The sequence below is a fragment of the Colobus angolensis genome, unplaced genomic scaffold, assembly GCF_000951035.1.
Source record: "Colobus angolensis palliatus isolate OR3802 unplaced genomic scaffold, Cang.pa_1.0 Scaffold20, whole genome shotgun sequence".
Taxonomy (NCBI): Eukaryota; Metazoa; Chordata; class Mammalia; order Primates; family Cercopithecidae; genus Colobus; species Colobus angolensis.
Genome location: NW_012115155.1, coordinates 6,475,438 through 6,489,664, shown reverse-complemented (window position 1 = coordinate 6,489,664; position 14,227 = coordinate 6,475,438). Strand labels below are relative to the sequence as shown.

General features: G+C 38.0%; 1 protein-coding gene across 1 annotated transcript in view; it reads right to left on the bottom strand.

Annotated features, from left to right (window-relative positions):
• CNTNAP5 (contactin associated protein-like 5) overlaps nucleotides 1–14,227 on the bottom strand; it is an 886,807-nt gene that overhangs the window by 672,819 nt on the left and 199,761 nt on the right. Inside the window, exon 2 of the mRNA XM_011941654.1 lies at nucleotides 10,458–10,562. Within this exon, the coding sequence (XP_011797044.1) occupies nucleotides 10,458–10,562 (105 nt within the window). The remainder of the gene's footprint in view (nucleotides 1–10,457; nucleotides 10,563–14,227) is intronic.

The following is a 14,227-nucleotide window of genomic DNA, read 5'->3' as shown; positions in this document are numbered from 1 at the left end:
GTCCACGATGTTTAACTGAAAGACTTCTTCCAGAGAAGAAGACTCCAGTATCCAACAACATATCCAGTAGACTCCTTCTAACTATTCCTGGTTAGACAAAGAACCACACAGTGTTCTAATTGAACATATCTTATTTCCTCCTAAATGTGACACACGTTGAAAACATTGTAAACTGGCATTGTAAATTGCTGTTGTAAACTGCCAATCACTAGACAAATGTAAGTCACTAATAATCATGCTTTAATTCTATTCTTACAGTTTTGTTACAAGGCTTTAAGTTAAATTCAAAGAACTAATGAATTAAAGAAGCTCTTGTCTCTTTGCAAAGTGTTAGAAACATGACAGTGGTGGCTCTCTGCATTTCATGGAGTGCTATTTAGAGGTCATCTCAACCTGGCCCTTCAAAGGAAGTGACTTACAATCAAGAAAAAAAAAAGTAAAGAATGAAGTACATGGATTTCGCTTCTTTCTTGGAACGTCCTTTTTTTTGTGCCAAATGGTGATGTTTAAATCTTTGAATTATTAGACAGAAAAAATTTTCTACAATCCCCTTCCTTCTCCTCCTATGTGGTTTTGCAATTAGCCAGCCTGAATAGAGGGCTATCACATTGGATTTGTCTCCATCTGAGACAGGGTCCCAAGGTTCCTATTAAATAGCAGAAGGTTTCTGTCCTGTATCTTTCGATGATCTATAGCTGTCCTAGTAAAAGAGGCCTAGGACATTGTTGAAGTATCCAGGTCAAGGTTAGTTTTTCCCTCAGGCATATTATGCCACATTGAGATTTTAGGGGCACTCAAAAGGCAAGATATATAGATTTCTCTTTCTTCCTTGATGTCTGAAAATCTTTTCTTTTGGTTAAAATACTGAGAACCCTAGGGGAATACCAAAATTACCTGAGAGCTAATTATGTCAAGAGCACCTTTATTCAGGCTAAGATCTCACATCAAGATCAATAAAGAAATTGATTAATGAGGGGTAGATTCAAATTCAAGCCCTACTAAAATTAGCTGTGTAGTTTTGAGCCACTGACTTAACCTCTCTGACACTGTTTCCCCATCTTAAAAAAAATGAGGAAAATATCAGAGTACTAAAGTGATGATAGAAATGAAGAACCAATGTTTTTGACACCGTTCCTTCTTTTTCTACTCTCTCCTACCCCTAAGATCCAGAGTAAGTAAGTCATAGAGGTGAGAATTGAAAGAACAAAAGGTTCAATGATACTCTAGAATGCTGCATCTCAAATTTTAATTTGCAGATGCACCAGCTGTTAAAGCATGGGTTCTGATCGAGGAGTCAAGATTCTGCATTTGTAACAAGCTCCTGGTGGATGTCCCAGCTTCCACCTACCATACACAATTCGAGTGGGAAGGGAGAGTGTGATGCACCAGAGGAAAGCATAGATTTGTCCCATGCTTGGGGCCGCTAGGACAGGACACAAGAAAGGAAAGGTGCTGAAAAGAGAGAAGGGAGGTTCACAGGGAGAGGGGGTAATCCAGTGACCGATTTCTGCATAGCTTACTGTCTTTTAAAATAGATTAGAGGCTGGGCACAGTGGCTCATGCCTGTAATCTCAGCACTTTGGGAGGCCAAGGCAGGTGGATCACCTAAGGTCAGGAGTTCAAGACCAGCCTGATCAATATGGTGAAACCCCGTCTCTACTAATAATATGATAATTAGCCGGGCATAGTGGCGTGCACCTGCAGTCCCAGCTACTGAGGAGGCTGAGACAGAAAAATTGCTTCAACTTGGGAGGCAAAGGTTGCAGTGAGCTGAGATCATGCCACAGCATCCCAGCCTGGGTGACAGAGTGAGACACAGAGTGACATGTGCGTGTGTGTGTGTGTATGTGTGTGTGTATAAATAAAACACAGTAGATTAGATCTATATTCTGTGGGGCTTAATAAATCCAGATAGAAGACTCATGTTGTCTCCAGAGAGCAGACGTTGTAGTGTTGCTTGTAAATTGGATTCCCAGGATTTTCACCTTGAAATCTGGAACAAGTCCCTGGACAGCTGATATGCTAATTGTGCAAATGAACCCTGATTTCTGCTTGCTCTCGACCCTAATCTCCTCATGGATGGTCTAATGACATCAAGATGAAAACCAACTTCAGAAGACTTTTAGGGTCCTTAGCATTTTGTAACCAGTGCTGCCCAAGGAAGTGGTAAGGAGGGTGGTAAGTGCGCCTGGAGTCTGTGCCAAAGCAGGAGGTAAGGATTTTAAATCTTTTTATCCATCCTTGAACCCAGGAAGCTGAAAATGCCTTGACATAAGAAATCAAATTCTCCATGGCAACAAAATTGTCATTCTAGAAACACACAATCTCAACTTACACAGGCAAGCATCTCAGAAAATATATTGAATGAGGAAGATGGATTAAAATTTTAAGGAACAAATGATAAACATAATTGTTTTCAAACTCTATTTGGAAAAAGAAAAAAAAAAAAAAAACACATGCGATAGAAAAATACAAACCTCTCCTCTCATGGGGCCAAAGACGTCTATTTCTATTTTCCTTTTAATCATCTAAAGTAACTTAAATCCTTCCCCCTCATTTTCAAGAAGGCCTAACCCACAACTCCGTGGCTTCATGCTATACCACCAGCCCTTGTACTTCCTGCTCACAGTAAGTGCTTCTCCGAAGCCCAGCTGACTCTCATACCCAGATCAAAAGCTTTCTTGCCACAAAACAAATCACATTTGACAAAGACTGAACCATCCTAAGCCACAATTATATAGATTGACTTGGCAACCTAAGTTAATGGTGATCTGACCTCCAGCTTAATGTATTTTGTCATGTTTTTTTTTTCTTTTTCTTTTTTCCAAAAGTAATTAGTTCTCTTCCTTGCTTTTCATTTTCTTTGTGTGTGATGGGATGAAGGCTGAAGCGTTTGTGGAAGTGAGAGAACAAAAGTTCTATTTGGCAAATCCCTTCTATCGATGAGATAGCAGCATGGAGACTATTACAGTTGGGTTTTAACTATTAATCCCTGCGTCGTGTACTGGATTGCCCACACCTTGACTGACACAGAAATACCTACAGGCCAACGGCTATTTCTGAGGTTGTGTTTTCTCTCAGAAATAATAGTTTGTTATTGATGGAACTCATTAAACTTGGTTTACTCAGGGTTTGGGGAGCTTGTCAGATAACATTTGCCCAGCACGTTTTTCCTTCAGTCTTTATTTAAATGTTTGAGTTGGTCTCTTCTCCTGCTATGGCAAACTGATCAGCTGTGCACACTTTCTTCCTGGGTATGGGGCAGACGTGTGTCTACCTGAGTTCTGAGTACATGTTGGGGGAAAGTGTTCCTTCGTCATTTATGTTCAGTGCTTGCCAAGGTTTCATATAATTATCAAGGGACTCAGCAATTTTCAGTGGTGTCCAAAAACTCCCAGGGGAGCTCGTCAGTGTGAAATAGTTCAGCACTGATGAGGTCCAAGGATTTTATTGAGTACACTCCATCCTTTTGAGGGGGATGTGATGCTCTGAAAGTCATGGGTTTTACCATTTAAATTTCATCCTGAGTGGGATGCCCAGCGAGATGCCGGGATGTTCCTTGACAAGAGTGTTGGAAGACTGAACGGTGCGGAGCAGGAGAAGTTCACTAATTATGGTGATAAATCAACCAATGAATACATGTGTGTTAAGAAAACACTATCTAAACTTTGAAATCGTAAGAAAATATAGTATGATCTTTCAACATCATCCTGGAGCAGTTTTAAACAAACCCACGTAACAATTATTTAATTCTCCAGAAAAACGCACCTGTCGTTTAGTTTGGCTAGTTCCCGGGTGAGTAGAGCTTAGGTACTGTGAAGTTGTCACATGCTAATTTATAAATGTGTGTCCAATAGAGAAGATATAACCCCCAAGTTTTATAACCCTGTAAGACATTGTGATGGTTAGTATTAGGTGTCAAGTTGACTGGGTTAAGGGACATCCAGACAGCATGTAAAGTGTTATTTTTGGTTATATCTGTGAGGGTGTTTATGGAAAATATTGGCATTTGAATCAGTAGAAACATTCACCCTCGCCAATGTGAGCAGACACGATCCAATCCACCGAGGGACCAGATAGAACAAAAAGGCAGAGGAAAAGGGAATTTCTGTCTCTCTCCTGGGGCTGGAATATTCATCTTATTTTGCTCCTGGACATCAGAACTCCAGCTCCTTGAGTCCTTGGGCTCTGGGACTGATACCAGTGGTTCCCTAATTTCTCAGACCTTGGACCTCAGATGGAGGGTCACACCATTAGTTCCCCTAGTTCTCAGATCTTTGGACTCACACTGAATTACACCACTAGCCTCCCTCTTCTCCAGCTTACAGACAGCATATCGTGGGACTTCTTGGCCTTCATAATCATGTAGGCCCATTTTCATAATAAATAATTTCATATATATACGTGTATATGTATATACGTGTGTGTATGTGTGTGTGTGTATATATATCCCATTGGTTCTGTTTCTCTGGAGAATCTTGACTAACACATACATTAACTAGTTTTGTATCTGCCTAGCAATTTCATTCCAATATTATTTTCTTCTACCTCCCCCCACTCTCACCAAATGTCTCTGAATATGCAGTTCCCAAAAATACTCTTTGAATTAGCTTTACCATTTTACTGGTTCTTGCCTTAATATGTTTAATACACACACACACACACACACACACACAAACACACACACACGATGTGCTGAGTTTATATTTGTATGAGAGCTATGTTTTTAACTTGTTGAAAATTATACTTTGACAGGTATTTATTGCTCACCTATTTTAAACTATTACCTGGGGATTAAGATAGTACATATATATATCTTAGTACCTGCTCTTTAAGAGTTTAAATGTAATTCTGAACACACGTTTGTGTTTGTGAGTGTGCGTGATGGAGAGAGAGAGTGTGTGTAAAATCTGGTGTTTAAACATTTAGAAGGGGAGGGATTCGGTGTTGAGTGGTAGAGCTGAAGGAGGCAGGTTCACCAAACCCTCTTGGAAGAGAGAATAGAATGAGGCTAAAGCAGGCCATTGTGACTGCATCGATTAGCAAATATGTTAGGGAGGAGAACGTTCTGGAAGTTGAAGTGTTGAGGCAGAATATTATAAAATATGGCCCAGTGTATTGAACAAGGCAGAGTGAAGAAATAACCAGCATACTCAGAGTGATTGCTCATCGCTTTCCAAAGTAAATGATACTTTTTTGGATATGACACTGGTCTAACTTGAATGTTTGTCCTGTGAAACTCATTTTGTCAGCTATGAACAACAACTCATGTTGTCACCTATGAATCAGAAATCACAATGACATCTACATAAAGTGCTCACCTCTTAAGGGTGCAGCCCTTAAGAGGTGATTGATTAGTTCATGAGTATTCTGACCTCATGAATAGATTAATCCATTTGCTAATTAATGGATTAATGATTTGATGGATTAATGGGTTGTCATGGGAGTGGGACTGGTGGCTTTATAAGATGAAGAAGAGGGACCTGAGCTAACATGTTAGAGCACTCAGCCACCTTGCTGTATGATGCCCTGTGCTGTCTCAAGACTCTGCAGAGTCCCCATAAGCAAGAGGACCTTGACCACATCTGGTCCCCTTGACCTTGGATTTCTCAACTTCTATCATTGTAAGAAATAAATTTCTTTTCTTTGTAAATTACCCAGTTTTAGCTATTCTTATATAAGAAACTGAAATGGGCTAAGGTATCTAAAGCACAGACAACGAAGACAAAAATGAACAAGTGGGACTATATCAAACTATAAACCTTCTGTACAAAAAAGAAAAAGCATTTAAATAATTAAAGGCAACCTATAGAATTGAAGAAAATATTTACAAACCGAGTATCTCATAAGGGGTTAATATCCAAACATTTAAAGAACAAGTACAACTCAGTAGCAAAGAAACAACCCAATTTAAAACGATGAGCAAAAAATGAGCAAAAGACTACATTGCCATTTTTCCAAGGAAGGCATACAAGTGACCAACAGGCACACGAAAGATGCTGAACACCGCTAATCATCAGGAAAATAGAACTCAAAACCACCATGAGCTGTCACCTCACACTCATTAGGATGGCTCTTATAAAGAAGAGATAAGTGTTGGTGAGGAGGTGGAGAAAACAGAACTCTTTTATACTGTTGTTGGGAATGTAAATTAGTATAGTTATTATAAAACACGGTATGGAGGTTTCTAAAAAAGTTGAAACTACTATAAAATCCAGTAATACCACTACTTTGTATATATCTGAAGGAAATGAAATCAGTATCTGAAAGAGATATCTGCGGTCCAATGTTCATTGCAGCATTAGTCATAGCAGCCAAGAAACGGAAGCAATCTAAGTGTTTCCTGATCAATAAAGGGATAAAAAATGTGGCATATATACCGTGGAATATTATTCATCCATAAAAAAGAAAACCTGCCACTTGCAACATCATAGATGAGCCTAGTGGGCATTGTACTAAGTGAAATGATCCAGGCACAGAAAGACAAATACTGCATTATCTCACTTATATGAGGAATCTGAAAAAAGTTGAACTCAGAAAAGTAGAGAGTAGAACAGTGGTTGCCAGGGACTGGGGTGTGAGGAAAAGGGAGAAATGTTGGTCAAGGTACAAACCTGTGCTTGTAAAATGAGTACATTCTCTGGATATAATTGTACAGCACGGTGACTATAGTTAATAATATTCTATTGTATGCTTGACATTTGCTAAGAGTAGATCTTGTGTTCCCACCCCAAAACAAAGAAAAGGATAACTATATGAGGTGATGGATGTGTTAACTGATTTGATTGTGGTAATTATTTCAAAATGCATACATATATCAAATCATCACTTTGTACACTGTAAATGTATACAGTGTTTGTCTGTCAACTATACTTCAATCACATAGGAGGGAGGGAAGTAAGTGAACTATTAAAAATGACACACAGCTTTCCCTGTCTAAAACACTGAAGTTATTCTGGCTTTCTGGGCAGGACAGTGTTGTGGTGCTGTGGCCAATAACATGGCCATGGGATTCAGACCACTTAGGGGAAAGCCTGGCATGGCCATTGCTTTCCTCTCTGTGTCACCTATGAATCAGAGATCACAATGACATCTACATAAAGGGCAGTTGTGAGTACAGAATTGGTGTACCTTAAGGGCTCGGGACAGTGAGGGCTTATACGAAGTGCTCAATATAGTGGTGTTCATGATTTTTAGTTGTGTGCTGCCAGGCATCAGCTTACAACCGGGGGAAGAGGATGGGTGTAATTCTTAGGCACACAATCTCAGCATCCAGAGAGATGCTCCTTTACATCTGCACCTATATTTGAGAGCATCTGAGATTTCAAACCATGTGGTACAATTTGCTCTTTTGGATATATTTCATGTCTTTGTAAAACAAAAGAGAAGTTTTAAAGGAAGACACATTAAAAGGGAGTATTCATTGAGACAGTGTTATAATTGCTTCTAAGCCATGTTGGTGGATAGACAGGACGTAAGTTTGGTCTTAAAAGGAAGAAAATAAATCAGTACTTTATACTGATATTTCCAATATAAACAAAAATTGTAAGTTTTCTTCTTAACTTTCTAAATTTTATATTTTTCCACTAATGAAACAAAATCTGTTCTTAATAGCATTAATATAATGACTTTCGAGTTTTATCTTAATATATCTGTATACCACACATGTATATATTTGTACATGATTGTATATGCATGTATATGGTACTGTATCTATCTATATAAACATACATATTCATCCTACTACATATGAATATATTTATGTAACCAACCATGTATTTATCCACCTCTTTCTATATGAGAGACTCTGACTGTATATATTCAACTACATATGTGTGTGTATATGTATACATTTTAGTCTATATATTATATACACATATATGTCACATAACATATATACATGGTTTATTATAGTATACATAGATATCTGGACATATTTAACAACATAATTGTATTGATATTATTACTAATGACAAATGTTAGCTGTCGATCAGTTTGCAATTGTATGGTAATGGTATTATCCATGTCACTCTTTATGAATACTGTTTGTGCCTATTTGTGCCAACTATGTGTCAAGGATCTAGAACAGTGCCTGACAAATACTAGGCACTCAATAATTATTAATAGAAGGATTTTTTACTCATTAATTCCTCCAATGTAGCAATTTGCAACATTTGCTCCATTTTAGAATCACCTGGAAAGCTTTTATTTATTCACACTATCAATATCCTTGCTTGGGTCCCATCCAAGACAATTAATTCAGAATATAGGATGAAATGGGCTCAGGCAATGCTCCTTGTAAAGCTCTCTAGGTGATTCAAATGCACAGCCCTGGGATGAGAACCACTGATCTCACATCTCCCTGAGCCAGCGTTTAATTCCTGCTGAGGGCCATGGTTGGGCCTCGGTGAGTAAAGGAGAGGCTGCCCCCTTGGGCGTCTTGGAATATGCACTAGAGGATGAGTTCTAGGTCAGTGCATCCCAACTGTATCATTATGTCTTCTGCTTGGCCTTCCTAATTTAGACTCTTGTTGGGAAACCGAAGAAAAATGAACCTTTCTGTACACTCATGCTAGCCTTGGATTCAGGCACTCAAATTCCCCGGTGAGCAGAACAATTATAGTAAGTTGGAGCAGAGACACTTGTACTTACTCAATATCTGGGTCAGGGAGAGATGTGGCCTGTGATCAGACCCATAGCTTCCCCCAGAAACTGCCCAGGAGCTATTAGGCAGTAATTGCTTTCTGCTGCCACACAATTTGGGTGGGATTGAGACAAATCCTTTCTCTGGAAGCTCTGTTGGAAACCGTGTTAAATTCGGCCAACCTGTGTTTCTTCCTGAAATGGAAAGTGGGCTTCCTGCTCCATTTCAGTTCTCTACCCTGCTGTAAGAAAGATATTTTGGATATGCAAGTCTGGTCTTAATCTGTACATAATGTTGCAAGGCAGACATTCCTGGGCCACTTTACAGATAAAAAACTGAGGTCGGGAGAGGTGAGTGATTTGTATACTGTCAGAGAGTTTCTAAGTGGCATAGCCCAGGTTTGGACTGTGGTTGATTGATTAGTTTTTAACTTTCTTTTCTTATTGCTACATCCCTTTTCAATCTGTACTAGTCAAGCAATTTGTTAACGGGATTAGGAGAAACACGGACTCTGAATTCGGATAACTTAGGTTTGACTCCAAGCATTTCCCCTTTCTAGTTTTGCTGTCTTGGGAAACTGATGCCTCAGGAACCCTATCTGAAGGTAAAAGGTAATAATGGTTACAACAGCTTTGTGAGGACTACATATAATAATAAAACTAAAATGCTTAATCAAATTTTTGGCACAGAATATTCAGCAAAGGACATTAGGACAAAATTATAATTGAAATTTTCCTGTTGAGTCTTTGGTCATTCTTTTGTTTTTAGAATATTATTCTTAAACAGCTTTCTCAACAAAACAGTGACACTTGCTAACTTAAATTACGAATTCCATTTTAATAGAAAATTGGTGAAATGAGGTACAAGACAAACAACAAACAAACATACAAGCAAAAACTATAAATCAATCTCACTAATAATGGAGATTAAAATTATAAATTAAAATGTTAACAAATTAAATTATTTAGCATGTAAAACAACCACCACCACCACCAATTAGAACTTATTCCAGAATGCAAAGATGGTTCAATGTTGCAAAAACCTACTAAAGTAACCTACTTAAGATATCAATGGAAAATATAGTCAAAATTAAATAATATAAACTCTAATAGATCAGTAGCTCTCTTTAAATTGCATACATGCTTTTCGTGACCTAGAAAAAGTTTATAATATTCAGTAGATATTAAAATATTATCAGATATCTAAAAAGTGCTTAAAAATTGAAAGATTCAAATATTTTTCAGTATTTATCTACCTATGCATCTATGCATTATAAAAGTCAACATCTAAATCTGACTAAAACATATCTGCCTAGATATCCAACATTGTATTTGTTAACAACATTTCATATGAGAGATTAGTTAAGGGCCTGCTCTTACTTCACACAGATTTTAAAGATACAAACCATATACTTAACCACAGTTATTTCTAGATGGTAGAATAACAGATCGTTTATCTTTTCTAACTTTTAATTAATAGTATTTTTGTATTTTAAAAATCAGCAATATTAATTTTCAAGTAAAATTAAAGTTATTGAAAGCAAATGCTTTTTATAAAGTAATTTTCACAAAGACCTCCTGTGATAATCAAAAAAGGATATTATGGTTTGGGTGAACACGAGTCAGCATACTTTGAATGACTATTATGCTATGGAAGTATGCGTACATTAGATTTTCATTCCTCTCCTCCTAAATCTTTTCCTGAGGACTGTCATTGGACATGATTTCAGTGTTTGAGAGTGCTCACTTTCCTCCATCTACCCACTGTGTAGTTATTTAGTGCTTGGCATTAGGATTTCAGTCAGCCTACTTACCAACTCTCCAGTTGAGTTGAGCTGGGCTGTGAGTGCCAGTGAGATCTGAGGAACTGGAAAAAGCCATTGGAGAGAGCAGGGATGCTAGTGGATCATCACAGTTATCTATAATGATAGGAGGAGAGAGGGAGAGAGACCAGATTCTATTAGCAAGAAATATTCCATGGGAAGAGAAGTTGAGAAATTAACTACCATCATTTATTAACCACCTGCTCTGAACAAGGTCAGGTACTCCCTGTTTCCATGTGTTACTGCATCTACTCCTCACAGCACCCCTGAAGGACAGGTCTGGTTTTCTTTCACAGATGGGGAAAATTAAGTTTAAAAATGTCAAGTAGGCCGGGCGCGGTGGCTCAAGCCTGTAATCCCAGCACTTTGGGAGGCCGAGACGGGCGGATCACGAGGTCAGGAGATCGAGACCATCCTGGCTAACACGGTGAAACCCCGTCTCTACTAAAAATAATACAAAAAACTAGCCGGGCGAGGTGGCGGGCGCCTGTAGTCCCAGCTACACGGGAGGCTGAGGCAGGAGAATGGCGTAAATCCGGCAGGCGGAGCTTGCAGTGAGCTGAGATGCGGCCACTGCACTCCAGTCCAGGTGGCAGAGCGAGACTCCGTCTCAAAAAAGAAAGAAAGAAAGAAAGAAAAAGGCAAGTAGATTGTCCAAGGTCTCAATGTTAGAAAATAGTGTAGCAAGAATTCTCACCCAGATTTTTCTGATTCAAAAACCCAACTAGCTATATTTCTTTAATAAGCCACTGGAGCAAAGCCTCAAATTATTGCTATCAAGATTATTCTATAAGAAGGGAGATGATTAAAAGGGGAAACATTGTTAGACTATTCTCCCATCTTCAGTCCCTAAGAGCTCCCATAAAAACTGTGTCTAGAGGAGTAAGATAATTTAAAATGTCTTATTCCCAGTTGTATGAAAGTCTTCAGAAAACAATTTACTTATTCTAAGAACTTATTTCTACTCCATGAAGCAGTAGTGAATAGTCCTTGATCTTGTATATTGTGAATCTGATATTTACTTCAACAGCTATCCTTCCAACCTATCCTAAATATTGAAAGTATTCTTTCTAAAGATTCTTTGATGATGTCCAAATGTGGGAGAAGATGGGGCCATGAGCAAAGATGCTTGTATTGACAAGGTAGATATACCCCTCCGGGTTGATACTGATGTCCTGATCAGTCAATCTCATGGAGAGGAACTGCTCTTCACTCTTAGTATATTGTTGCCATGCTTGGGATTTTTGTCATTCCCAAAACTCATGATGAGGTCTAATGTCATTGTAACAATATTAAGAGGTGGGGCCTTTCAGGGATGATTAGGCCATGAGGGTTCCACCCTCACTGGGTTAGGTTTACTGCCTTAATAAAAGAGCTTTCAGGAGTGGGTTCTCTCTCTCATTCTCTTGCCTTCTGCCATGTGATGATGCAACAAGAGAGCTCTCACCAGATGCCAGAACCTTGATATTCAACTTCCCAGCCTTTAGAACTGTAAGCCAATAAATTTCTGTCCCTTATAAATTGCTCAGTTTCAGGCATTCTGTTATAGCAATACAAAATGGCCTAAGACAATTGGTCATCTAAGTTTTTTGTAATAATTCACTTATCTCTTTGTATTTTCCATTGGGTGGTACACACTTTGTGGGACCCTAGCAGAGAATCTGATACATAACAAGCCTTTGATAAAGGTTTGTTGAAAGAATGGGATTGTGAGCTAATGAAATAAGAAAGGAAAGAATGAAAGGGAGAATTGAGCAGTCAATCAATCAGCCAATTAATCAGCATAATATTACCAACATTCTTTTCCTATTTTTTGTCTTGTACGCATTTAATTTTATAGGACATTGAACAATGACTTCATGAAATCTAGATATACCTCATGCAAAACAAATTTAAAATATGCCATTTAGTTTGAAAGTAAACTTCATGGTAGTAAAGGCTCTCAGGAAGAATTGGTTTGAATTCCTTTTTTTTTTTTAAGAACATTTACATAGGATTAAGCTTGTTTATTCAGCAAATTCTTAGAGAGTAGTATTTTAGCTAATTGCAGAAAAATTAATTAGAAACATAAGGATTAAATTATTGGTCATTAAGTGTGTTAAAAATCAACTGGCAGAGTGTATTTTGAGTTTTTCCCAAATACAAATGTTGAAAAATATTTTGAGGTGTTTGACAAATACAAAACCAAGCCAGATTCTCACTGAAGAAGAATAACATAAAAATCGCAGATATGGTTTCTCCGCAGTCACGGTCTTTCGGCGAATAGAAAGCAGATCAGTGCCATTTTACCTCTGGCAGAAGATGCAGGTGACAGAAGGTGCATATACACCTCAAAGCACTTGTGTAAACGCACACATTTGTTGCATTATTTATATATTAGAAAACAATATATAATAATCACTTATTAAATTATATTCAACATAATGTAGATCTTGCATATGTGTATGCCTGGTTTGTCATCAAGAAGCCTCAGATGAACGCAGAAAAAAAAGTGAGCCCCACAGAAACATACAAACCACACACACACATAGGCCTTAAGCATCAAGTGGTATCTACATTCACAGGAGCCTTCTAAGCCTCACCCATTCAGATGTGTAGGTATAACCATCCTGTTTCAGGCAACACTCTCTCTACCACTTAACAAGAAATCACAGCTTTTCTGACACCCACTTCCACAGGAAAGTTGTAGCTCTTTTTAAGGTAAAGTACTATAGCTATTGTATGTAATGGTTATGTATTTATTAGGCATTTAGCACGTATACAACTCTTTTACTACTTTTATTAGGTTTTTATAGTCTTTTATGTGTGACTGATGAAATTTTTGAGTATTGTACTCCTAACCCTACTTCTCCCCTAAATCTTTTCTTATAAAGTTTGTGTTGTACAATTAGCAAGCCATTTTTACAAATGCATATATTATGTTGTCGCAGAATTGACTGTACCCCTGTATATGTTTCAAGTCAACTCAATCATACATTGCTCAAGAAACAACTCTGGAATTTATTTTTCTCCTTTTGTTTTTGTAATATTTGCATTCATATGTAAATTGTTAAAATGATCATGGAATAGTAGAAGTAACTTAATCATTTCAAATTAATTCAGTCCAAGCAATATTTATAAAGTCTCATTTTGTTCATATTCTCAGAGACGCAATCAGGATAGGTTTGGGTAAAATACAGTCTAGACCTCAAGGAGCTCAGAGGCCATTGAGAAATATAGAGATGTAAACAAATAAATAAACTGATGAGGAAATTTAGGAGACTTTCACTATGATCACAGCAAACCAGTAAAGTTGGAATCTGTCAGTCCAGACTCTCAGGCAAGTGATATGTTTTGTTCTTCCAGACCTGTGCAATCCTCTCTATTATAAGGTGCTGACCTCCAGGAGAACTAAGCTTCCAGAGCCCATTAGCCTGTGGCAATAACTGCCATTCCCTACTGTCTGTTTTCTCCTCTGAAAGATGTCTGCCTTGTATCTCAGTTTCTAGGGACAGTGGTTCCAGTTTGGAAATTAGTAAATTCATAAAAAACAATCTATGCTAATGGAAAGATTCAAGGAAGATTTTTCAACAGTCCTTTCCTCATAGACCCTAAGCATTTGAACAGTGGCTTATGGAAAACATATCTGAACTTTTGATCTCCTGTCCATAAAAGTAATAAGAATGAGAAAATCTCAAATCTAAAAGGAAGAAAGTCCCCCCGCTCCCCAGAGCAGACAAATCTTTTCCTCTGTCACCTCTATCTCACATGAACCACTTTGG